The 27,601-nt window shown below is 45.0% G+C and overlaps 1 protein-coding gene across 2 annotated transcripts in view; it reads left to right on the top strand.

Annotated features, from left to right (window-relative positions):
- Positions 1–27,601, top strand: part of DYNC2H1 (dynein cytoplasmic 2 heavy chain 1) — a 478,712-nt gene that overhangs the window by 182,816 nt on the left and 268,295 nt on the right. For both annotated transcript variants that reach the window (XM_044284009.1, XM_044284008.1), the window contains 7 exons: positions 54–152; positions 2,866–2,989; positions 3,989–4,152; positions 12,178–12,297; positions 14,485–14,619; positions 15,922–16,065; positions 26,282–26,371. In XM_044284009.1, coding sequence (XP_044139944.1) covers positions 54–152; positions 2,866–2,989; positions 3,989–4,152; positions 12,178–12,297; positions 14,485–14,619; positions 15,922–16,065; positions 26,282–26,371 — 876 coding nt within the window. The remainder of the gene's footprint in view (positions 1–53; positions 153–2,865; positions 2,990–3,988; positions 4,153–12,177; positions 12,298–14,484; positions 14,620–15,921; positions 16,066–26,281; positions 26,372–27,601) is intronic.

Raw genomic sequence — 27,601 nt, 5'->3', positions numbered from 1 at the left:
TTCAGTCCATATATACATTTCTATAATAAACATGAAGCATATCTCCTTCTCAGAGTCAGGTCTGTCCATTTTTGATTGATCCGTCTTCTCAAGCCACTGAATGGTTGAAAACACATTTGAAGGAGTCTCGGCTGGAAGTCATTAATCAGCAGGTAATCCAGATTATTTGGAAAAGGTCCTGAGAATTTATCTTGTGGTCCTCACAGACCAACGTCACAGGATTGATTGCCTGATCATCACTGGAGGTGTATCTGCAGATACATGCAGCAGTCATCCCCTCTGTATGGAGATGTGCAGTGTTGCATTCGCTCGCCCCCACACACATTCATTGGGGGAGATTTATCAAAACTGTTGCAAGGGAAAACTGGTTCAGTTGCCTATAGCAGCCAATCAGATTCCACCTTTCATTTTTTAGAGCTCCTTAGGAAAATGAAAGGTGGAATCTGATTGGTTGCTTTGGGCATCTAAGCCAGTTTTCCCTTGCACCAGTTTTGATAAATCTCGCCCATTGCTTACACAGAACCATTTGCTGGAACCATGAATTTTGGTGGCAGTTGAAAGGCTCGATCACTCGGTGTAGGAGCGTTTACTTGTTCATCTCTTGATTGCTGTCATCTTTACGCAGGGCAGTTATTGGGATTGACAAATTTCACTTTTATTTTAATTTTTTTGCAGATGCTTGTCCCCGATAATTGACCAATGATCAGCCCGTGTAAAAGGACCTTAACCGTGGTTTTGAACTGTGCAAATAGCAAGTCTATATTTTAAAACAGAACACATACCTCTGTGATGAGGGTTAGGCCTCACGCACACGGCCGTTGTTTTGGTCCGCATCCAATGCGGACCCATTCACTTAAATGGGGCCGCAAAAGATGCGAACAGCACTCCGTGTGCTGTCCGCATCCGTTGCTCCGTTCCGTGGTCCGCAATTTTTTTTTTAACCTGTGTCCTATTCTTGTCCGTTTTGCAGACAAGAATAGGCAGTTATATCAATGGCTGTCCGTGCCGTTCCGCAAATTGCCATTCGTGTTTTGCGGATCCTCAATTTGCGGACCGCAAAACACAGCGGTCGCGTGCATGAGGCCTTATGCTGTAGTGTGTATGAGGCTCTAGTCTCTTCCTACTCCATGGAGTAAATGTATGGGGTTGACAGTTGAGCAATAATACCACATATTCACAGCGTTGTGTTTAAGCTTCCAAATTCCTGTGTACCCAAGTTGTCAGCCCTCTTTTTACGAGTGCTGACAATGCAAATTTAATGGCATAGAAAAAAAAACAAAGAAGAAAAAAATTCCCTTAGACCTTATTCACACAGTCAGTGATTTCCATTAGTAATTGTTAGCCAAAACCAGGAGTGCAGGCTACACTGCAAAGATTTACTGCTGTTCTGTGTTTAGAGCCGCACCTGGCTTTGGCTCACAATCACCGATTGTAAAAAAAAAAAAAAAAAAAAAAGGAAAAAAATTAAAACAATAAGTGTGACAATGTCAGCGGTCAGAATATGACAACAAAAAAAAATATATTTTTTTTTTCTTCAAGATTATTATTTTTTTCCCGCATCAAAACACAAGGAAAAGTATACATATGTGGTATTGCCGTATTCGTACTAACCTGGAGGAGAATGAAGATTACAAGTCAATTTTACCACATAATGAACGCCATAAAAAAAACTGTATATATTTTTCCCCCCCCCCCCCACTTTCACCGCCTTTGGAATTTTTTTCGACTTCCCACTACATTCTATGCAATATTAAATGGTGGCGTTGGAAAGTACAACTTGTCCTGCAAAAAAATGTGAATGGGAAAAATAAAAAAAGTTATGGCTCTGGGAAGGCGGAGAGTGAAAAATGAAAATGCTAATTCAAAAAAACTATCGGGGTAGAAAGGGTTAAAAAGTAAACACACAAAACTGTTTTTATTATCTAAAACTTAAACATGGTAGGTATCTCGCTAAGCTTTGCAACCCGCCCAACGAAGTTCACATGTCATTTAGAGTCTCGGATAAGTAATACAAAAAAGTACGTGGGAGACCAAAAAAACAAGACCTGACACAGCAATAGTAACAAAGAAATGAAGGTAAAAGTGATGGGTTTTGGATTGTGATGAGGCAAAAAGGATAAAAAAAAACATGCTTCTTTCTGAAGGCTAAAATTGGCCACATCCCCTGCAAATAACTAATGTTAGCAATTCAAATACTTGGGAATTTTAATTGACGGTAAACTCTACTGTGACAATCGGTGTCAGGCAGCTGCTGCCAAGGCCAATCAGATAATGGGTTGCATCAAAAGGGGCATAGATGCCTGTGATGAGAACATAGTCCTGCCACTTTACAAACCACTGGTGGAATCTGATTGGTTGCTATGGGCAACTAAGCCAGTTCTACCTTACACCAGTTTAATAAAAGACCCTGTATGTTACTATGTTGGGCACTGAGATGATGTGTGAGGAGCTGCCACTGTTACGCTGTGTGTGCCTGCCGAACCCACCAACCATCTATCATGTATAGTGGTCTCCGGACGGCAAAGATCGGGGGAAGAGAATGATCAGGCAGTTGGGTTCCAACATGCCCAATCATTTTGTTCTCTGCAGATGAGCCTCTGTCAGAGGAGTCTTCCAGTGGTTTAGGCCACTTGCATGATTGGCAGAGCAGAGCATGCATGTGCATGTAGGGGTCGGAGAGACAGCGCGGCACTTAGATTAGACGTATTGTGTGGATGATTTTATTTCCGCTGATAAGCGCTGCGCTTCTCACAGATTTCCCAGCATCTGCTGTTTTTGCTCTGTATTATTCATGCATGTTGGAAATTTACTGTCCACTGCCAGATCGCAGAGCTGGAACTTATGTTGTGTTTTATGTACACACAGGATGCAAACTTCATTACGGCTCTTGAGCTGGCTGTCCGCTTTGGCAAGACACTTATTATCCAGGAGATGGATGGAGTGGAGCCCGTGCTGTATCCATTACTTAGAAGAGATCTTATTGCTCAGGGTAAGTCCACTACAATCCGATATCTTCCTGTCACATCCGGTCCCCCTTACTGATAAATAGGGTGAACTGGAGACTGTCACATGGATGGATTTTTGTTTGATTAATGACAGCAATTGTGTATTGAGGCCGTCTCAGTGCGTCCTAAGGAAACGTGACTGGATCTAGATGTATTACAGACGGCAGAACTAGTTGTTATGTATTATTTTTTTCTTTCTTAGGCTCCATTCACACGCCCACAATTCTGTTCCGCATTTTGCGGAACGGAATTGCGGACCCATTCATTTCTATGGGGCCACACGATGTGCTGTCCGGATCCGGAATTCCGGATCCGCACTTCCGGGTCCCCAATTCCATTCCCGAAAAAAATAGAACATGTCCTATTCTTGTCCACAATTGCGGACAAGATTAGGCATTTTCTATTATAGTGCCAGCGATGTGCTGTCCGCAAAATGCGGAACACAGATTGCCGGTGTCCGTGTTGTGCAGATCCGCGGATCCGCAAAACACATACGGATGTGTGAATGGACCCTTAAAGGGGTTTTCAAGAAATGCTATTTTTTTATTTTAAAAAAGACACCAAACCTATTAGAATAATAATAATACAGTTACACTTACACTTACCGTTGTGAACCCTCTAGGTTCTTGTACTACCGCTTCATCCGCCCCACCAAGTTTTGTTTTCCTTACTGTAGTGAGGACACGCTCACACACCACATGTGACTACTGCAGCCAATCACTGGCCTCAGCAGCCTTGTGCCATATACCTCTGAGGCCAGTGATTGGTTGCAGGGTTATGTATATGGACAAATCATAACTGCAGCGAAAACGTCACAGCTGTAGTGGCGGGAGGATAGGAGCAGCAGATTAGAGGGGGTTTTCTATTATGATAATCCCTACCGTTTTTTGATAAAGCACATTGCTTGGATGCCATCCAGGATTTCACTATGTTTAGGAATAAATACCTACCAAAAATCTCACATTTTATGTCTGTGTTCACAGGACCCCGGTATGTTGTCCAGATTGGAGAGAAAACCATAGACTATAATGAAGAATTCCGCTTATTTCTGGCAACACGCAATCCTAATCCGTTCATACCGCCGGATGCCTCTTCCATTGTTACAGAGGTTAATTTTACAACCACCAGAGCTGGATTACGAGGACAGGTAATTCTCCATCTGGAGGAGATCACTTGCTCTTTATATGAAGACAGTGTAGATCAGGCATCTCAAACTGCGGCCCTCCAGCTGTTGCAAAACTACAACTCCCAGCATGCCCGGACAGCCTACAGGTATCAGCCTACAGCAGGGCATTGTGGGAGTTGTAGTTTTACAACAGCTGGAGGGCCGCAGTTTGAGATGCCTGGTGTAGATTGTCTGCGTAAACCTATATCCTGAAAGAGGGCCTCGCTGTAGCCGCTGTCCTGCAGATTCTGCTGTCTGTTCACAAGGAGTCAACCAGAGCGGTGATACTGTCCGGTCAGCATGACCAGTATCAGAGCTCTGATTCACTTCCTGTTGAGAATCGCGTCCCTTTGACAGTGCATGGCTTTATCAGGAGTTGAAATTACATAATAATGGAGGTCTCACCTCAATGCTGGATTCACAGCTACACTTCTCAGTACTGCTTTATAATGTCCACCGTGCTGCTTCTTCAGTTTCTGAGGGTCTGCTACAGTGAGGTTGGGGAGCAGGATCTTTTCTACTCTATGGGGGAGATCTATCAATACTTTCTGCACCGGCCTTGATATCCCCAAAGCTGCCGGAGGATGTGCCTAATTAATGAAGAGGCGCCCTGCTCATAAATGTAGGCACATTGTCCTGCAGTCCCTGCACCTAAACCGAAATCTACAACAGCTCAGAGCTGCCGTAGATTTCTGCCTTCACTTGTGCCAGAAAACTGGCGTAAATGAATATATAAATTTGTCATGGTGGCTGGCCAAACCCATTTCCACTTTCCGTAAAAATCGGAGAGATGCAACAATTTGCGACATAGTCTGCGACTTTTTTTAATGCCACTTTTTAAGTGCAAGGGAGATGATGAATCTCCCCCTATATGTACAGTGTATAGACACCATAGCAGCTAGTGGACACCCACTGTGGAGCTGAGATCGGGGGCAACTGGCAATTAGAGATGGAGCCTGCAGAGGGAAAGAAATGGTGATATATGAGGAATAGCAATCATATAATGACCGAATATTTATCTTGCTCACTTATATAGCACTGCCATATTCTGCAGCACTTTACACACATTATCATCAGATATGCAGTTATTCCTAATGTACACACACCTGAAGCAATAGATATTCTTTAACATTCAGGATCTCTTGTTCCACCCAATCTTCCTATAGCTACAATACATGCATGTTTGGCTAATCCAAGCTTCCATGTTTTATAGGGAAGCCAAATGAGTTTTTAAATAAAGATATTAAATGGGCATGATTGCATTTACATGTAGATTACCCTTTGGTGAAGAATAAGTAGGATATAGGACTCGTTTTTGGTCAAGACACTTCTCGATAGATAAGTTCTGTCTTTGGCGGCTTCTTCCCCTGTATTTCTACAGTTAGAAGAGGCCGGCTGCCTGGGGAGCTGCGGAGCGAACCCAAACTAAAGGGAATAGAAGGAAAAATTATCCACCATATCCAAATGTAAAACAAATATTAATTGATTAATATACAATAATACAGCAGTAAGAAACAGAGATAAAACCCGGGGCTAGAATATTATTTTCCTATAACAAAACGCAAGCCTAATCTCCTACAGTAATAAATGGGATTGCAGAAAAAATACATAAAAATGGAAAGTTCGAGGCAAGTATAAAGTCACACTACAAATATGTAAAAGTAGCTATAATTAAAACTCTATAATTGACCATAGATGAAAAAAAAAAAAAAATATAGTCAAATATATAGAACTAGGTACACAAAGCCAATTAGTGGCAGATAATGAGTTTCAAGGGCTTATTCACATCTGCGTTGGAGGCGCAGTTTGGGGAATCTGACACTGATTCCACCAAAAAGAATAGCCAGTCATAAAGTGGTGGCATAAACAGGAGTGCTCCAATCCACTGCCTCTGTTTATCAAGTGGTCTGGTATCCTAGTGTGCTGCCATACACCGCCTCTCATCATAATGTGGTGGCATTTCCTAGATGTGCTCCCAACCACCATACCTTAGTGTGCTGCCATACACCGCCTCTCATCATAAAGTGCTGTCATTTCCTAGATGTGCTCCCAACCACCATATCTTAGTGTGCTGCCATACACCGCCTCTCATCATAACGTGGTGTCATTTCTTAGATGTGCTCCCAACCACCATACCTTAGTGTGCTGCCATACACCGCCTCTCATCATAACGTGGTGTCATTTCCTAGATGTGCTCCCAACCACCATACCTTAGTGTGCTGCCATACACCGCCTCTCATCATAAAGTGCTGTCATTTCCTAGATGTGCTCCCTACCACCATACCTTAGTGTGCTGCCATACACCGCCTCTCATCATAACGTGGTGGCATTTCCTAGATGTGCTCCCAACCACCATACCTTAGTGTGCTGCCATACACCGCCTCTCATCATAACGTGGTGGCATTTCCTAGATGTGCTCCCAACCACCATACCTTAGTGTGCTGCCATACACCGCCTCTCATCATAAAGTGCTGTCATTTCCTAGATGTGCTCCCTACCACCATACCTTAGTGTGCTGCCATACACCGCCTCTCATCATAACGTGGTGTCATTTCCTAGATGTGCTCCCAACCACCATACCTTAGTGTGCTGCCATACACCGCCTCTCATCATAACGTGGTGTCATTTCCTAGATGTGATCCCAACCACCATACCTTAGTGTGCTGCCATACACCGCCTCTCATCATAAAGTGGTGTCATTTCCTAGATGTGCTCCCAACCACCATACCTTAGTGTGCTGCCATACACTGCCTCTCATCATAAAGTGGTGTCATTTCCTAGATGTGATCCCAACCACCATACCTTAGTGTGCTGCCATACACCGCCTCTCATCATAACGTGGTGTCATTTCCTAGATGTGATCCCAACCACCATACCTTAGTGTGCTGCCATACACCGCCTCTCATCATAAAGTGGTGTCATTTCCTAGATGTGCTCCCAACCACCATATCTTAGTGTGCTGCCATACACCGCCTCTCATCATAAAGTGGTGTCATTTCCTAGATGTGCTCCTAATCACCATATCTTAGTGTGCTGCCATACACCGCCTCTCATCATAAAGTGGTGGCATTTCCTAGGGTTGCTTCTGGCCACCACTGTGAAAAAATTGATGGGGATGCGGAGTTGCACCCCTGCTGTAGTGCCGTCATTGTGGGCCCCAGAGAGCAGCCCCTCTCTGATCATAAAGTAGTGCTATGCACTTCAACAACAAAATTGCAACAACAAGAAGAAAAAGTTGTGGAATTATAGAAATCAATGATATCCAAATGATAAAAAACGGAAGCAAAATATTCAGCAAATCTTTATTCAGTATTTATTAGGAGCGCCACATGCAGAAATACGTACACTTACAGGCCTTGGCATTCTATCAGTGAGATTATTAATGGTTGTCTGAGGAACACATTTGGGCATGCAAATCATCAAGATCCGCTGCTCGCAAAAAAAAAAAATATTACTTTCAATCTGGCTTTTATGCCCCTACCACATGCCACAGATTGGAGCTAGGTGCTTCAAAATGTCATCATCTGCAGATTTTAGTGACACTTGAATTGCATCACCTTACAGCTTGTCCTTCTTGGTGTTGCCATTTCATTGTTGATGAGTGTATATCCTAGTAATATGCCATCCTTATTAGGCCTCATGCACACGACAGTTTTTTTTCACGGTCCGCAAAAACGGGGTCCGTGATCCGTGACCGTTTTTTCGTCCGTGGGTCTTCCTTGATTTTTGGAGGATCCACGGACATGAAAAAAAACGGATCCGTCCTGAATTACAATGCAAGTCAATGGGGACGGATCCGTTTGATGTTGACACAATATGGTGCCATTTCAAACGGATCCGTCCCCATTGACTTTCAATGTAAAGTCTGGAGTTCTTTTATACCATCGGATTGGAGTTTTCTCCAATCCGATGGTATATTTTAACTTGAAGCGTCCCCATCACCATGGGAACGCCTCTATGTTAGAATATACTGTCGGATATGAGCTACTTCGTGAACCTCAGATCCGACAGTATATTCTAACACAGAGGCGTTCCCATGGTGATGGGGACGCTTCAGGTTAGAATACACTACAAACTTTGTACAAGACTGCCCCCTGCTGCCTGGCAGCACCCGATCTCTTACAGGGGGATATGATAGCACAATTAACCCCTTCAGGTGCGGCACCTAAAGGGGTTAATTGTACTATCATATTCCCCTGTAAGAGATCAGGGCTGCCAGGCAGCAGGGGGCAGACCCCCCCCCCCCCCTCCCCAGTTTGAATATCGTTGGTGGCACAGTGTGCGCCCCCCATCGGGCCCCCCCTTCCTCCCTCTAATGTTAGAAATCGTTGGTGGCACAGTGTGCGCCCACCATCGCCCCCCCCCCCTCCCTCCCTCTATTGTAATAAATCGTTGGTGGCACAGTGTGCGCCCACCATCGCACCCCCCCCCCCTCCCTCTATTGTATTAAATCGTTGGTGGCACAGTGTGCCAACCACCATCGCCCCCCCCCCCCTCTATAGCAGTAACAACATTGGTGCCAGTGTGCGGTCTCCCATCCCCCCCCCCCCCCCCCATCATTGGTGGCAGCGGAGTTCCGATCGGAGTCCCAGTTTAATCGCTGGGGCTCGATCGGTAACCATGGCAACCAGGACGCTACTGCAGTCCTGGTTGCCATGGTTACTTAGCAATAGTACAACAGTATAAGATTCATACTTACCTGCTTGCTGCTGCGATGTCTGTGTCCGGCCGGGAGCTCCTCCTACTGGTAAGTGAAAGGTCTGTGCGGCGCATTGCTAAAGAACTGTCACTTACCAGTAGGAGGAGCTCCCGGCCGGTCACAGACATCGCAGCAGCAAGCAGGTAAGTATGAATCTTCTACTGTTGTACTATTGCTAAGTAACCATGGCAACCAGGGCTGCAGTAGCTTCCTGGTTGCCATGGTTACCGATCGGAGCCCCCGCGAGTAACCTGGGACTCCGATCGGAACTCCGCTGCCACCAATGATGGGGGGGGGGGAATGGGAGGCCGCACACTGCCACCAATGTTGTTACTGCTATAGAGGGAGGGGGGGCCGATGGTGGTTGGCACACTGTGCCACCAACGATTTAATACAATAGAGGAGGGAGGGGGGGCGATGGGGGGAACACTGTGCCACCAACGATTTATTACAATAGAGGGAGGGAGGGGGGGCGATGGTGGGCGCACACTGTGCCACCAACGATATTCAAACTGGGGAGGGGGGGGGGGGTCTGCCCCCTGCTGCCTGGCAGCCCTGATCTCTTACAGGGGAATATGATAGTACAATTAACCCCTTTAGGTGCCGCACCTGAAGGGGTTAATTGTGCTATCATATCCCCCTGTAAGAGATCGGGTGCTGCCAGGCAGCAGGGGGCAGTCTTGTACAAAGTTTGCAGTGTATTCTAACTAGAAGCGTCCCCATCACCATGGGAACGCTTCTGTGTTAGAATATACTGTCGGAAATGAGTTTTCACAAAGTGAAAACTTAGATCAGAAAAAGCTTTTATGCAGACGGATCTTCGGATCCGTCTGTATGAAAGCAACCTACGGCCACGGATCACGGACACGGATGCCAATCTTGTGTGCATCCGTGTTCTTTCACGGACCCATTGACTTGATTGGGTCCGTGAACCGTTGTCCATCAAAAAAATAGGACAGGTCATATTTTTTTGACGGACAGGATACACGGATCACGGCCTCGGCTGCAAAACGGTGCATTTTCCGATTTTTCCACGGACCCATTGAAAGTCAATGGGTCCGCGAAAAAAAACGGAAAACGGCACAACGGCCACGGATGCACACAACGGTCGTGTGCATGAGGCCTAAGATGATGAGACAGGAAAAAGTGATGCCGCATAGAGAAAGGGGTGTCTAAGGCCCCTTTCACATAGAAGTAAATGGGGCTGCGTGAAAATCGCAAGCAAGTGCGGATGCGATGCGATTTTCACACACGGTTGCTAGGAGACGATCGGGATGGAGACCCGATCATTGTTATTTTCCCTTATAACATGGTTATAAATTAGCATAGTTAAATAATAGCATTCTGAATACAGAATGCATAGTACAATAGCGCTGGAGGGGTTAAAAAAATAATTTAACTCACCTTAATCCACTTGCTTGCGCAGCCCAGCATCTCATCTGTCTGTCTTCTGTGCAGAAAAAGGACCTGTGGTGACGTCACTCCGGTCATCACATGATCCATCACCATGGTAAAAGATCATGTGATGGACCATGTGATGACCGGAGTGACGTCACCACAGGTCCTGTTCCTGCACAGAAGACAGACAGAAGAGATGCCGGCTGCGCAAGCAAGTGGATTAAGGGGAGTTAAATTTTAATTTTAATTTTTTTAACCCCTCCAGCGCTATTGTACTATGTATTCTGTATTCAGAATGCTATTATTTTCCCTTATAACCATAACAACTATATACACAAACATGCCGTTTTTTCTCACGCGCGTGCAAAACGCATTACAATGTTTTGCACTCGCGCTGAAAAATCTAGCATGTTCCCGCAACGCACCCGCACCTTTTCCCGTAACGCCCGTCTGAAAGAGGCCTAAGGCTACTTTCACACTTGCGCTTTTTGCCTGATCCGGCATGGATCAGCAAAAACGCTTCCGTTTATGATAATACAATTGTCTGCATCCGTTATGAACGGATCCAGTTGTATTATCTTTAACATAGCCAAGACGGATCCAGCATGAACTCCATTGAAAGTCAATGGGGGACGGATCCGTTTACTATTGTCAAAGAAAACGGATCCGTCCCTATTGACTTGCATTGTGGGTCATGCCAGATCTGTTTTGCTGCGCATCCCATGACGGAAAGCTGCGGTTTGCTCTCCGGTATTAGAACGGAACAGAATGCATTTTGGAACATTCTGTTTGTTCAGTTCCGTTTTGTCCCCAATGACAATAAATGGGGACAAAACGGAAGGGTTTTTCTCCGGTATTGAGATCCTCTGCCGGATCTCAATACCAGAAAGGCATTTTCAAGAGTTCCAGGGCTCTCCATGGGGCTGCCAGGAAGCCCGGTGACATGACCGGCACTGACGGGTAGGCTTTAGCGCTGCCCTAGCCAGTAAAACGGCTAGGGCAGCGCTAAAGCACGCCCATCAGAGCCAGTGACGTCACCAAACACACTGCTGCCCTGGCAGTGTGTTATTGTAAACAGAAGAGCCCGTGCCCTGAGCGATCCAGTGCAGGGCAAGGGAGCGCATCGGTTCATGAGATGGTCCGATGCCAACATCAGGGGGGCTGCCGGGTTTAAATGGGAGCTGAACCCGGACAACCCCTTTAAAGGCGTAGACCCATCTGGAAGATTGATGATATATTGCTAGGATTTGCCATCAGTATCAGATAGGTATAGGTTCCACCTCTGTGACCCGCTCCTTTCTCCAGAACTGGGCCTGAGAAGTGAAAGAAGGCACACATGTGGCATGCTCTCCATTCAGGTCCCGTAGTGCTGAATAGATGGTGGCTGCTCTCCATTCATTTTCGGGCTGGAGATAGGTGTGGGACCCGCTCCTATCAGACATAGATGGCATTTCCTAGCAATACACCATCAATATCGTAGATGGACGAACCCCTTTAAGGCAGGTGACCTCTTTTTTTTTTTTTTTTTTTTTTTTTTACATTCTGACGCATTTGCAGAGGGTATACGATTGACAGTGTAGTCTCTTCCTTCCTGGGGTTTCAGGACATTGAAATGCATATACATTAGATGTGGCTCCAGGACGCTGCCCTCGTCTGCAGTAATTACACTTTTGTCGCGTCTAGTGTCTGTATTTTAATAGATCTCATTTAAAAGCGCCTTACATTTGCTTCCACCGGGGAGAATCTATAATGTCTGCCGTGTCCTTAGTGAAAAGAATGCAAATGATTACAAAGTGTATATTAGAAGTCGGGATGAGTCGGTTCATTGTCATCTGTGGACGTTTTCTAATTCATTGTGTCAGTCAGCAGCTCAGAAATGCGCTAACACATCCACATACTATTCTGTTTAGCTCCTGGCACTTACGATTCAGCATGAAAAACCAGACCTCGAAGAACAGAAGACCAAATTACTGCAGCAAGAGGAAGATAAGAAAATCCAGCTGGCTAAGCTGGAAGAGTCGCTCCTGGAGGTAAGACGGGAAGAAATGCCTCCGTTTACAACATTTAATGAAGACGTGAAAACAAGAGAACTCAAAGAATGCGTCATAGACAGGAGAGTCTGTCTCCGTGTGGCGGCCTGAAATAAACCGGCGCTCTTACCTCTTAATATTGTGCAGCAAGACACACCTCTTGGTAGCGTTTTGTTAGGCTACTTTCACACTGGTGTTTTGGTTTCCGTTTGTGAGATTCGTTCAGGGCTCTCACACGATCCAAAACGGATCAGTTCTGCCCTAATGCATTCTGAATAGATAAGGATCCGCTCAGAATGCATCAGTTTGCCTCTGATCCGTCTCCATTCTGCTCTGGAGGCGGACACCAAAACACTGCTGCAGCGTATTGCTGTCCGCCTGACGAAGCTGAGCCAAACGGATCCGTCCTGGCACACAATGAAAGTCAATGGGGACAGATCAGTTTTCTGACACAATAGAAAACGGACCCGTCCCCCACAGACTTTCAATGGTGTTCAAGACGGATCCGTCATGGCTATAGAAGAGATAATACAACCAAATCCATTCATGACGGATGCATGCGGTTGTATTATTGTAACCAAAGCGTTTTTGAAGATCCATGACGGATGCGCAAAAAACGCTAATGTGAAAGTAGCCCTAGTGGGTTCTGACAACAAAAGGAAGATCCCATCTGGCGCAGCTCCCCCAACACTGGACCAGTTCCATTTGGAACTGGATATTTGATTTGGATCAATACAGACAATGCATTTTGGATCTGGACTAGATCCTTTTTGTTGTAACCTGACGAAGGATGTCGTCCAGATACGAAACGCATTGTTTGTATTATCCCAAATAATCTATCGATCTCCAAACTGGCCTTTTTAAAATCATTTTATACAGGCCTGATGATCTTTGTGCTGAATTGTATAGTGCAATCAAGCATCGACTTAGGTGGTTCTCGTAGACGGTATTTTTTCTCTGAAAATGTCTGAGACCTCCGATCTAATGGACAGTAGATGGCAGCTCATTCTAAGGCCTAGTTTACCCTTCAGTGATGATGAGCCAAAACCAGAAGTGGAGCTTACACACAGATAAGGTGTTATCTACCTGTTATGTCTTTTTGACCCATACCTGGTCTTGGCTCACAATCACTGAAGTGTGAACTAGGCCTAAGGCCACCTGCACACTGGCTTGTGCATTTCTGCCCCCAAAACCCCATGTGCTACTCGTGGAGGTGATGCAGTTTTGCCGAAGATTTCGCCCTTGCATTGCAAAGGGTGAAATCTGCACAAACAGTTGACCTGGTGTGGATTTGAAAACCAACACGGAAAGTCAGTTTCCGCATGATAAGAAAAAGCAAAGTGTACATGAGTTCTGTCTTATCTCATGCACTGCTGGTACTGTATTACGCCTCGATTTATCCACACGAAAATCCATGCTGAAAAACAGCGCGGAATCCGCAACCTGTGCAGGTAGCCCAGGGGCGCTGTTACACATGTGGCTTGAGCCTCAGTTACCACTAATCGTCGGTTCAAACCAGGACTGCACCTTTGATTCACGTGGCAAGACCAGGTGTGGCCCGGCAATTAGTGGCACCCGTAGCTGAAGCCACACGTGTAATAGCACCACTATGCACATGGGGAGGATGGCTGGAGAGTTATGTAAATGCTTAGTATGCTGGAATTGCAGACGTACCACTTCTTTATCTGAAATAAGAAAGAGAAAAATCCGGCTCTCTCCAGATGAAGTAACTTAACTTTATTCCAGCGAAGTAAAATCCGTACAGGTGTACATGAAACAATCTACGTGTTTCAGACCTCTGAGAAATATGGGTCCTTCCTCATGACAAACATGAGAGCCGGATTTTTCTCTTTCTTATTTTGGATTTTACCGCATCCAGGGGCGGCATCCGTGCACCTCAGGTGATTCTACCATTGCAGGTGAGAGCTGCCTTACAAAACTTCTTTATCTGACTTCCATTCCTATAGCAGCTGCAGGAGCTTAGAAATGCTTGTGACTTCTCATAATAACATTATACTATGGAGTTGCTGTTTAAGCAGTTTCCTGATACATTCTTTAAAGAGCTAAGCAGCAGCTTCCCAATCCAGTGTTACAGGAGTCAGTCCTGTGACCAGGAAAATCTGTCCCAGAAATGGTAAAACTTTTCGGCCTATGATATGAATAACAGCACGGTCTTTTCTTTCTCAGACGCTCGCCACATCCCAAGGAAACATGCTTGACAACAAGGGGCTGATTAACTCCTTGAATCAGACCAAAGCGAGCAGCGCGCTCATCCAGGACTCCCTCAGCGAATCACACCGGCTTCAGATTTCCCTGGATCAGGTTCTTCCTTTTATTTCACATTTTTTTATTTATGCATTTCAGTAATGGTTTGGCTTATGTTTCAGATGCGCCGCCATATAAATGTGTGCAGGTAGGTTAGGCTCTGAAATGTGAATATTGTGATGGTGATGAGTCTGGACCCGGTCCCGTTTCCTGTACAGAGCAGTTAACACTTGTGCATGTTGCTGTGTTTTCTTCCGCGCCCCCTGTAGGGATCACAAAGCAGAAATCATTTTCATTTGGAATTATTTAGCAAATCCTCTTGTCTAGATACTGGCGTTACATACAGTACTTGTTATGGCGCCCCCTGGTGTTTTATTCTCGCTGAGAATGTCCACCTACCTTGTCCAGTGCAGGTGAGAAGCCACTTCTAGTGCTAATACTTATTGGAGTCACTCCACTGCTGTGTACAGGAGGATCCGGGGGGTTTGTCTGAGCTAGTGACTAGTGTTGAGCGAACTTGTGTTTTAAGTTCGGCGTCTAAAGTTCGGGATCAGGTTATCGAAGAATCGCGTTATGGATTCCGCTACCCCGGACCAAGTTATGGTCCGTGGTAGCGGAATCCATAACGCGATTCTTCGATAACCCGAACTTTAGACGCCGAACTTAAAACACAAGTTCGCTCAACACTACTAGTGACCTGTATGACCACTGGCACTGGACAAATGAACAGCAGGGGGCGCCATCGCAAGTTCTTGGAGCATTTTTCGAAAATGATTACAAATGTTTTTATCTGAAATAATGAGTAAGTTAACATTATAGGGGTTGTGGCAAGTTTTTTAAGTTACCCCCTATCTACATAACAGGCTGATCTCTGGGACTAGCACTGATCATGAGAATGGTGGTCCAAGTCTTATTGTTCTGATGGTCGTGCATGTAAATTGCCGCTTCATTCATTCTCTATGGGCGCTCCAAAGGTACTCGAGTGCTGGTCTGTAGTCCACCAGCTCTAGAAGCTGCTCAGGTGACATGGCCTTCCATTCTCTGTATAGATTCCAGTTCTGACACAGCTGATGTGTGTTATCTGATATTGATGACCTATCCTTAGGACAGACCCCTAATATCTAAGTCTCAGAAAACTCCTTTAAGCTTTCGATGCACAACATGGAGAAAAAACTTGGTTTTTCATGGCTAAGAAGCAAAATCTCAGAAGTGGGCTAACGAGCCATTGTAGATTATTGGGATCATTTCATAATGTGGTGTGATTGCCACAATTTTCCATTAGGTGGCAGTAAAAGCACAAATTGTGATTTATTAGCGTTCATTTATTTATTTAATTTTTCTATCTTTTCTTCTCCACAGGAGCGGAATGCCTATCTTCCACTTGCAGAAAGTGCCAGCAAAATGTATTTCATTATCTGTGACTTATCCAAAATTAATAACATGTACCGCTTTAGTTTGGCTGCTTTCCTTAGACTCTTTCAGCGAACTTTGCTTAGCAAACAGGTACGTTCATGTTGTCTTTAATGCTCATTTGTATAACACCTAAGCTAAAAGCAAGGATGACACTACTACATCTTAAGATCGCTCCGTGGGAACGAAAGGGTTGTTTAATGTGCATTTCTAAAGTGCTTTGCTGAAAATACTTGCCGTCAGGTGTATGTAAATTGTAATATGAAAGCCGTGTACATGTCCAGAGAGTAGGCAGAGCAGTAAGTCATAGAATTATGTTTTCGAGTTGTCAGATACTAAACCTGTGACGAGGCATCTGCCGCATACAGTATATCTGGAGCTGCGCCAAAGGAATTTGTGCAATCCACCATACGTGTATAGTGACGTGGTGGCGCAGGGGAATATAACGGCTGGCTCTCTGCTGGAGAAAACTCTGATCCTGTCTATTTAACCCCCTAAGATGCTGCAGTCAATAGAGGCAGCAGTATCTTAAAGGGGTTGTTCAGGGGTTTATATTGATCACCTTTCCTCAGGATAGGTCTTCAGTATCTAATCGGTGGTGGTCTGACACCTGCCAACCCCGCTGATCAGCTTTTTGAAGAGGAGGCAGCGCTCCATCCGAGCACTGCTTCCTGATCACTACACACCCTGTCGTCTCTGTCGTCTCCATCCGAGCACTGCTTCCTGATCACTACACACCCTGTCGTCTCTGTCGTCTCCATCCGAGCACTGCTTCCTGATCACTACACACCCTGTCGTCTCTGTCGTCTCCATCCGAGCACTGCTTCCTGATCACTACACACCCTGTCTTCTCTGTCGTCTCCATCCGAGCACTGCTTCCTGATCACTACACACCCTGTCTTCTCCATCCGAGCACTGCTTCCTGATCACTACACACCCTGTCGTCTCTATCGTCTCCATCCGAGCACTGCTTCCTGATCACTACACACCCTGTCGTCTCTATCGTCTCCATCCGAGCACTGCTTCCTGATCACTATACACCCTGTCGTCTCTGTCATCTCCATCCGAGCACTGCTTCCTGATCACTATACACCCTGTCGTCTCTGTCTCTCCATCCGAGCACTGCTTCCTGATCATACACACCCTGTCGTCTCCATCCGAGCACTGCTTCCTGATCACTACACACCCTGTCTTCTCTGTCGTCTCCATCCGAGCACTGCTTCCTGATCACTACACACCCTGTCTTCTCCATCCGAGCACTGCTTCCTGATCACTACACACCCTGTCGTCTCTATCGTCTCCATCAGAGCACTGCTTCCTGATCACTATACACCCTGTCGTCTCTGTCATCTCCATCCAGAGCACTGCTTCCTGATCACTACACACCCTGTCGTCTCTGTCGTCTCCATCCGAGCACTGCTTCCTGATCACTACACACCCTGTCGTCTCTCCTGTAGCAGTGGCTAGCATAATTACAAGTATTCACTCCATTCAAGTGAATGGAGCAAGTAATTGTAATTACACTCGCTTCCGAGACGACTCACAGTGTAATGAAGAGGAAGCGGCGCTCGCACAGAGAGCCTCCTTCTCGTCAAAAAGCTGATCAGCGGGGTTGTCAGACCCCCCGCCGATCAGGTATTGATGACCTATGCTGAGGATAGGTCATTAATATAAAACCCCTGCACAACCCCTTGAAAGGCTCCCTATGTCGCCCTATTGCACCTCCCTGGCGCATTTGTGGGTTGCCGATGGGTTTTGATGGCAGCAGGTTCTGCCATTGTTATAAAATTACTGTATATGAATCCAAAAATGGTGCCAATAGAAAATGCAACTTGTCACAAAAAACAAGCTCCCATACGATCAATTAAATAGAAAAATGAAAAGGTTAATTGCTCTCAGAAGGTGGGAAACAAAATGTATTTGCTGCGTACTGAAGGTCATATATAGGCCACATCCTTAAAGGCTACGTACACTGTCGGGGGCAACACGTATTTTTCTGTAATTTGCTACGTTGCAGAATCTGCACCACAAATCCACCACGTCTGAATGTGCTCTGCGTTTAACTTGGGCAATCTATGCACAATATCCGGAAGTATCTCAAAATTAAAAGTGCCTGGCTGAACTGCTGTGCTGTACTAGATTAATGTGGATATGGAGCGTGCCCGGAGCCGTTCCATATGCTGAGGCAGACTCTTATGAGACTGTAACACAGCAACACTGCCGAGATCTAGGAGGCGAAGCATATTCTGTAGTGTACAGAGGAATGTTCTGTCTTTTCTAAACATCCTATTCTCCGAGGGCTTCAGACTGTCATAGTGTTGTCAGTCTGTGAGCCCCCCTTTCCTTGTGGCTTCTTCTCTGCCTGTTATTTACCCGTCCGTGAAACTGACCGTGGACGTCGGGCAGGTCTCAGCCATCAACACTGAGCTATCTTTCATCCGTCAGAGAGGTTGTCCTTTTCCCTGCTGGTGGTGCTGATTTCTGAAGGTATGGCAGCCAACCCCCAGCCAAGGAAAACTGCGGACAGCAGTATATTTTCCACCACTGCACCTTTGCAGGGAAAATGCTTTATTACACTACCATATGTCAGCTAAAATAAAAATGCAGAGACCTCCAAACCGAGAGCCGCTCTTGACAGTGGCTCTTTTTCTAGCTAATGGACAGGCCTCCAACTGGGAATCCCCATCTATGACCAACATACTGTATAATAGGATATTTGGGTAGAGGTTAATGATAGCTGCTAGACACTTCTAACAAGATTGTTATGGTGGCAGTCTATTCCCCCTGCCTCTCTGATCTTCTTGTCGGGCATGACCGCCACTCTGCTCACCTGCTCCCAGGTTCCAGTGGCTTGTTCCTTCCTCACAGGCTGTGCTTTCTGGCAATGCCACCCACTGCCCGTGGAGCCTGTACGTCATGCAGTTCTTAAAGGGCCAGTGTACACATGTCCTAATCTTCCCACATTGGCTACTTTGGGGTACTTATAAGGCATCATCACCCGTGAGAAGTTGCCTGAGCAATAGGTTCTAGTTGGCTAGTGTCCTGCAAAGGTGTGCTGTTTCTACGTTTGTTACCCTGTGTACTGACTGCTGCCTATTTCCCAAATTTGACCCTTCACTGACTAACCTGACCTCTGCCTGATCTCTGTACTGACCTTGAGCTGTCTGCCGTGACCTCAGACTGTTTACCGGATCGCACTAACTCTGCCTGACCTCGGCTTGTCCTTGACTACGGTTTTGCCTGATCTCTAGGTTCTCCGCACTGGTGTCTCTTCACTCTCGTGGGTCAGCAGTCACTTGAACAGAGACAACTCCGAGAGAAAGCTGCCTGGTGCGTTCCCTGCAATGAAGTCCAGATCCCTGTACAGGGGCAAAAGGATAAAAACCAGGGGTGACACTTAGATAATGCCCTTAGGAATAGACCCAGGCCAAATCTGACACAAATCTCTCTAGTGACACAGCAGATCTATAGCGACTTCATAACAAAGATGGCGTGTCATGCTCTGGTCATATCAGGTTTTGAGCCCATATTTGGTGTACATGTCCTAGGGAGGACTGCGATGTGTCTCATTTATTAAGCGTACAGTAATACAAGTCACTCACAGCTTTTCCTGTATACCTTTGTGTGGTTCTATAGTGCAAAAAAGACTACATTGACTGATACAGGCTTGACAGCGGCCAAAAAGACACCTATGCGTATGTTTGGTATGTATGTCGGGAGCTTTTTCTGCCAAATATAGGCTTAAAACATGTTGGGAGCCGGGCCTAAAATTCCAAATTGGTCAGATCCACTTGGACTCTAAATAAAGACTAAGGCTGGCGAGACCTCCCCGGACATTTCCATGAACATGTACTGGAGAGAAGGAACAAGCTGCTGTCTGCTCCCGGCTGGATGGGGTTTTCTTCCACCGACATCACCGTACATATGAGATGGTTGGATCATATCTAATGTAGACGCCAGATTGTCAGTGGATCCCATCAGCAATAGCTGCCAACCACATTCCTGTATCTATAGGTCAGATGCTACTAACCTTTGCAGCTCCAGCTGCTGTGAAACTACAACTCTCAGCATGCACACTTGCCCAGCTATCCTTGTACTTCCCATAGATGTAAATGGAGTCTTCTGGGAGTTGTAGTTTCAGATCCGCTAATCCCCGCTATTGGCATCTGAATTTAATGTCACTCCGTGCCTCGAGAGCTATCACTTCTGTATAGACGCAGACTTATCTCTGCCTGCGAGGTCACACCAAGCACAATTAGAACTGCAGATGATTATCGCAGCTCATTAGAGCGCACCGCACAGCGTACCTCATACGGCAGTGTCTGCGGGCTTCAACAACACGACATGTCCCCCAGAGTAAAAAATATCACAAGTTGTAAAGTCCTAGAGTCGTCTGGTTCGTCCTGTCAAATTCTGACTTTTCAACAAAGTGTAATATTGGGAAAAGGAAGTTACCGTATAATTCATGTAAGTAATGGCCTCTATATAGAACTGGTGCAGTCAAAACTAGAGGACTTCTCCATTACAACCAATCATCCAACTTATGTGTTACAAAGCAGGTCTGAAAATGAAAGCAGAGATCACATTGGTTGATACGGGTAACACCTCCACACAACTGCCTTATTCTACAGACAGCACCACACCTGTTCACAGGTTGTCGGTGGTATTACAACTCAGCCACTTTCACTTCAATTAAGCTGACCTGCAATATCAGACACAAGCTATGGGCAGGGGTGGCGCTGTTCATTGAAACAAAATGGCCATGATTTTCTATTCCTAGAAAATCCCTTTAAAGGCTATGTACACCATTGGGGGCAAATATATTTTTTTTTTTCAATTATTATTGCATTTTACTCATTTTGGGCTCAAAAACATTTTTTCAATTGGTCTTTATTAAGAATATTGAGCCGTTCTGTCACAAAGGGTTAACTGTCTAGCTATGTGAATGGAACTTTCACTTTGTGTTGGTCATTTAATCAACCTCATCTCTAAACTACTGAAAGGTCATAAACACTTATTTAAGCCGGATTCTTATCAGTAAGTTAGGAATTGAGCTTTAATAAGTGTTTATTATAGAATCAGAGATAAGGAGTCATCCGCTGGGCAGCCTGACGGAAATAGTAAAAATGTTGAGCCTGCTACTAGAGAATCTCAAGGCTGCAGAGAGAAAAGGGCTCAATTGAAAAAAAATATGTTTTAGCTCAAAATGAGTAAAATGCAATAATAAAAAAAATTGTCTCAAAGTGTACATAGATTTTAAATTTAAGAGAGAAGTTACTTTTCTACTTTTTATTTATTATTATTATTATTATTATTTTTTTTTTTGCATAGGATGCATGTCGTATAACCTTTGGGACAGATATTTCGTCAGAGAGCAGGATAAGACTCTGTTCACATCTCTGGGCTCCCATCAGGTTTCTGTCCCTTTTGATGGCACAGAGCAGGACGCGTCACTGTTTTTACAAAACAATGGACAATTCATTGCATTGATGACGGACCCCCGTTATCAGTCCGTGTGGTCGAATCTGTCATATGACGGATTTGGGATAGGTTTGTGGTTTCCATTATAAACATAAGCCATGATGTCGGAACAAAGCCTTGCTGTTATTCAATGCAAGCAGTAAGGGACGCTGTCATTTCCTTGATTCTTCCTTTACTCTTAGTTCATTTTTACTTAGAAACCTCCCAGCTTCTTACTTACGACAAAGCAAATGTCCATCTAGCATGTTGTAAACCTGAGCTGTGTGTCTCTCCGCCACATATGTGTGAATGTCACATTGACCTAACATGAAGTATTGTCTTGGGTCCAATTTAAAGATTACATTAAGAAACTGCTTAACTAGAATTTTCATTATAGACACGTCTTTATTTGCGCATAGACGAAGCTAAATTTTACAGTTATATATAAATCCCAGACTGTTACAGTCAAAAGACTCCCTAAAGGGGCCGAGTCTCCATAAAATTTTACTCTGAAACAATTCAGCATGAAAAAAGAGTTACTTTTGTAATCGACTTTCTGTTACAAAAATGCTCCAGTTCTGAGAAATTTTTATTTTTATTATAATGACACCCCCAGGTGTTTAATATGTGTCACAATGTACACGTCCACCTCCTGAGGTGGTCGCACATGCTCAGTTCCATCCTTCAACTACCACCAGCATATATACTGTTAGCTGTGACCGTTACAGGAATAGAGCCGCGGCAGAAAGGACACGCCACTGAGCTTTTAAAAAGTTGGTACGCCACGAGTGCTGCTGCTGGCTCAGCTGATTTTGCCAGAGAAAGTTACAGCCTGCTAGGTATTGGCTACTGCCTGAATGAATACAGCATCCGAGCGGTTAGACAGAGGGAGGGGCTCTCTCTGCCCTCCGGTTGGAGTCCCCGCAACAAAATTGTGGGGCTCCGATAGGTTGCTATGACTGCCTGGGGCCTTGTGAAGGCTCCCAAGACTGTCATGGCGAGCTGCCTACCAAAGCCAAACCTAAGGCACGTCTTGACAGTCAGCCTGTAAGAATCTCAAAGACTTCAACAGAAGTGAACTGCCGGTGAGGTTCTTTCCTGTACTGCGCCTGTGCTGGATACTGAAACGCACGGAGCCGCATGAGACTTTAGGAGAAGCCTTCAGCTGCCAAGCACACATGCAACAGGTCAGATGTTCAAGTTTCATAGGTATAAATCTTCTGACAGATGTCCTTTAAAGTAGCTCCGATACTGGAACGACACGGCTCCCCCATTGTGCAGTGGACAGGGTTGGTTACTGCAGCGCTGCGGCCATTAAAGGGAATACTGCACCAGCTCCGTCCTCTTCGCAATGGATGTAACTGTGTAGTTCCAGCGCCGACGTCCAAAGCCGCAGCTACTCTGAAACAGCGGATTGGCGGAGGTGCGAGGTGTCAGATATTGATAGCCTATCGTGAGGTGGAATGGACAACCCCTTTAAAGAGGCTCGGTCACCTGGATCAACCCTACCGTACCAGGCATATAGACTGGTTGGGTTATTGATGATGATTAAAGCGATACCTGTCTTATGTCTGCCAGTGAAAACATAAACCTTTAAAGTTATGCAGATTAACTATTTCAGCACCAGGGTCAGCCTTATGTGGTTCAAGCACCGCTCCAGCAATGCCCCTGGTGCTCCATAATGATAGCGAAGGTATAAGACAGGTATCGTTTAATCAGTGTCATTAACCCTTCCAGGCTATATGCCTGGGTGACAGAGCAGCTTTAAGTATTTACCCAGACCCATAGCTCCTGATCTATTGTGCACATTCATGCAGCACAGCATCGGTTACCTTCAAGGTTTTCCTACATTACGATTTTGGGTTGTTAAATAAATGCTGTTTGGTTTTCTGTAGCAGTAATTTACTTTTTTATGCTGCAAAAAGCTTTAGGAAAGTGAATTTACTGTAAATTTTTACGTTCGTAATAAAAACGGTTTAAAAGTAGGACAGACGTTGCACTACTTCTACTGGATCAAAAGCTCCCCCTGATTTTCCCACTTGCCTTTTTGGACATTTGTATGAGTCAGCATCACCTTGGAAGTCTGTCAAATAGGAAATGTGCCGGAGATAAACCCATTTAAAATGACGGATTCTTCTGATGACTTAACATTTTAGACATAAGGTTAAGTACATGACTTATGGAAGTATGAAATGAAATATGCTAATTTTATAATTCATTTTCTTTGACTTTTAAATGTAAATAAGTCCGTGAATGTCATTTTGATCAGCGTAGAAAATCTAGTTTTTGGTTTGTCGTTTTTGTAATATATTATTTTTTTACAAATTATTATTTTTTTTTAAATATTGGCTCACATTTACTATTGTTACCACCAGATTTCTTGTGTAGTTTGCGCCAAAATTTAGCACATTTATTATGCACTTTTGTGCATCTCATGTCATATTTAGATATATGAAGCAATTAAGCCAAAAAGAATAATCCACATAATGCAGCTCACTCAATGAGGGGTGTGACTTATCGGAGTCTTAACCTGAAAGGGGCATGTCTCAAGATGCTCAATTTGCCCTAAAATGTCGGCACAAAATTTTGGAAAAAAGTAAGCGAACCAATAGTTGCTATAAAATTACATTAAAGAGTGTGACCATGCACCACATTTATCATCCAGCTTGCATCTTTAGACAGGGTTAGTAAGTCTGTCCCATTTGTGTTTAAATGTGTATGCTGTGTAATTCTGTCTCATATCTATCTATTAGAGATGAGTGAACCTTTTAAGTTTTATTTAGCTTAAAGGGGTTGTCCGGGTTCAGAGCTCAGGTCAAGTGCTCTTTTGTTTTCAATAACGCACTGCTGGGCGGAAACTTCCGCCCGCCAGTGTGTTCGGTGACTTCACCGGCTCTGATGGGCGGCATTTAGCGCTGCCCTAGCCAGTAAAACGGCTAGGACAGCGCTAAAGCCCGCCCATCAGAGCCGGTGATGTCACCGAACACACTGCCGGGCGGAAGTTTCCGCCCAGCAGTGCGTTATTGAAAACAAAAGAGCCCTTGACCTGTGCAATATAGCGCAGGGCAAGGGAGCGCATCGGAGCATGAGATGCTCCGATGCTAGCTTAAGGGAGGCTGCCTGGGTGAAAATAAGGGTATGTCCAGGTTCAGCTCTGAACCCGGGCAACCCCCTTTAAAGTTCGCCCAATTTTTTTTTTTATTCAATTTGGACACAAATTAATTCTGAGAGAGACATTCATATGCCCTTAGGTTTCTCTGCAATCTATATGTGTTGTTTGGGGGTTACTCTATCTCATTACGGAGAGCCCCTAGTTTGTATAGTACATACATGGAGTATTGTAGGATAGGCAATGCCCTTCTGGGTTTATGGGAAAGCTATTCAGATTAACTTTCCCAAGCCTTTCTGATACCAACAGCTTTAAAATATACTAATTTTCATATATTTTTTTGAGAAACCCAGAGGAACGTTGTCATATTTATAGTAGTCATCACGGATGTTAAAGGGGTTGTCCAGCCGTTAATATTGATGAGCTATCGTCAGGATAGGTTATCAATATCAGATTGGCGGGGGTCCGACACCCTGCACTCCTGCCGATCAACTGTTTGATGAGGAGGCGGCGCTTGATGCAAGTGACACTTCCTGGTTTTTGCACTATGCCTAGTCTCCTGTGGTGCGGCGGCGTAGTGTACTTAAAAGTACTCGCTCCATTTACTTGAATAGAGAGGGTACTTGTGTTACACAGCACTTCCGGGATAAAGCGCAGTGTAATGAAGAGGAAGTAGCACTCACATGGTGCTCCATCTCTTCTTCAAACAGCTGACTCCTGGCACCCCCGTCGATCAGTTATTGATGACCTGTCTTGAGGATAGTAAATGAAGAGAGGTAGCAGCAGCATCTCCAGTGAATCCTTTATTGGACGGACTTTACAGAAAATGTGCCATAAAATCAAGCAGCAGTGTTTCGGCTGTATCCCAGCTTTTTGTCAAGCCTAGGCTTGATTTTATGGTACACTTTCTGTAAAGTCCGTCCAATAAAGGATTCACTGGAGATGCTGCCGCTAACTCTCTTCATTTACTATACGGTCGACTGCTGAGGATCTGCGGTCGTGGCTCGGCTATTGCATTACCGGTGTGGCCATTTATGTTCGTGGGTGCTGCTCTACAAACACTTTTGTCTACTATCTTGAGGATAGGTCATCAATATTAACAGCTGGACAACCCCTTTTAACTGGTCTCCTTAATAGAAATGGTGCCCACCCAGAGGTCCACCCAAGGCCTCTTGACTTGAAAAGCTGATTCTATCTGCTTTGCTCTGATAAAGAGCTTTTGTCCTCAAGGAACTAGTTGCAGATGTGAGGCTGGCTTACTTAGTTTCCTAGTATTGCATCATAAATATGTATAAAAGGGTGAGCAATGAGTGGAAGGATATGTTGCAGTTGCAAAACACTTTTTTTTTTTTAATCCCTTTGGAAGGAAAGCAGAATTACACGTTTTTAATGTGCAGATGTGTCTTTATTTTTCTGAAAAGAACGACAAAATATTTGGGCTTGTTAGAATTAGGAAAGAGCAAATCTCTCTCTCTGAATTCGCCCAAAACAGATCACAAAAGTTTGGGTTCTTTAGAATTCATGCTTTTTGGGAAATTCGGGACAAATTCCGAACAGGTACAAATGATTCTCTCATCCTGTCTATCTATCTGTATATCCAGAGATGCAACCAGAAACTTGGCGTCTGATAAAGTCCAGCGTCCTGTAACACTATTGACAACAATTTGTTCTTAATTTCACTTTTCTTCACTTTTCTTTCTTTGTTCATTTGTTCTTAATTTCACTTTTCTTCTTTGTTAGGATCCAGGAAGTACAGAATTAAGGATCAAGTCACTGATCAGTTCCTTGAAGCACATGGTCTATGAGTATGTGTGTCGTTCATTATTTAAGGTAAGCATTATCAGGTACGGCATACATATTAGGACATCGTCAGACATCATCCACAACTCCATCCTCCGTCAGGCAAAACTCCATCAGCCCTCAGACATCAGACAAAACTCCGTCCTCCGTCAGGCAAAACTCCATCAGACATCAGACAAAACTCCGTCTTCTGTCAGACAAAACTCCATCTGCCCTCAGACATCAGACAAAACTCCGTCCTCCGTCACCCAAAACTCCATCAGACCTCAGACATCAGACAAAACTCCGTCCTCCATCAGGCAAAACTCCATCAGACCTCAGACATCAGACACAACTCCGTCCTCCGTCACCCAAAACTCCATCAGACCTCAGACATCAGACAAAACTCCGTCCTCCATCAGGCAAAACTCCATCAGACCTCAGACATCAGACACAACTCCGTCCTCCGTCACCCAAAACTCCATCAGACCTCAGACATCAGACAAAACTCCGTCCTCCGTCACCCAAAACTCCATCAGACCTCAGACATCAGACAAAACTCCGTCCTCCATCAGGCAAAACTCCATCAGACCTCAGACATCAGACACAACTCCGTCCTCCGTCACCCAAAACTCCATCAGACCTCAGACATCAGACAAAACTCCGTCCTCCGTCACCCAAAACTCCATCAGACCTCAGACATCAGACAAAACTCCGTCCTCCGTCACCCAAAACTCCATCAGACCTCAGACATCAGACAAAACTCCGTCCTCCGTCACCCAAAACTCCATCAGACCTCAGACATCAGACAAAACTCCGTCCTCCGTCACCCAAAACTCCATCAGACCTCAGACATCAGACAAAACTCCGTCCTCCGTCACCCAAAACTCCATCAGACATCAGACATCAGACATCAGACAAAACTCCGTCCTCCGTCAGGCAAAACTCCATCAGACCTCAGACATCAGCTAAAACTCTGTCCTCCCTCAGACATCAGCCAAAACTCTGTCCTCCCTAACTCAAAATACGCCCTACTACACACACTCTTCACCTGACAGAGCTGCTAGCTGCTGGAGAGGCAAAGGACCTGTGATGACGTCATGACCATGTGACGAGTCACGTGTGTGGGAGGGGTCAGATGTGCACAGCAGCTGGTAGAGTGTACAGAACAGTAGCCATCAAATAGAGCTCTGTACTAGAGATGTGTGTGTAACCTGCATGTAGCAGAGCTGTGTACTGTGTTACAGAGATGTATGTGTAACCTGCATGTAGCAGAGCTGT

This window comes from Bufo gargarizans, chromosome 3 (assembly GCF_014858855.1).
Source record: "Bufo gargarizans isolate SCDJY-AF-19 chromosome 3, ASM1485885v1, whole genome shotgun sequence".
Classification (NCBI taxonomy): Eukaryota; Metazoa; Chordata; class Amphibia; order Anura; family Bufonidae; genus Bufo; species Bufo gargarizans.
This window is presented reverse-complemented; position numbering and strand designations above follow the sequence as displayed.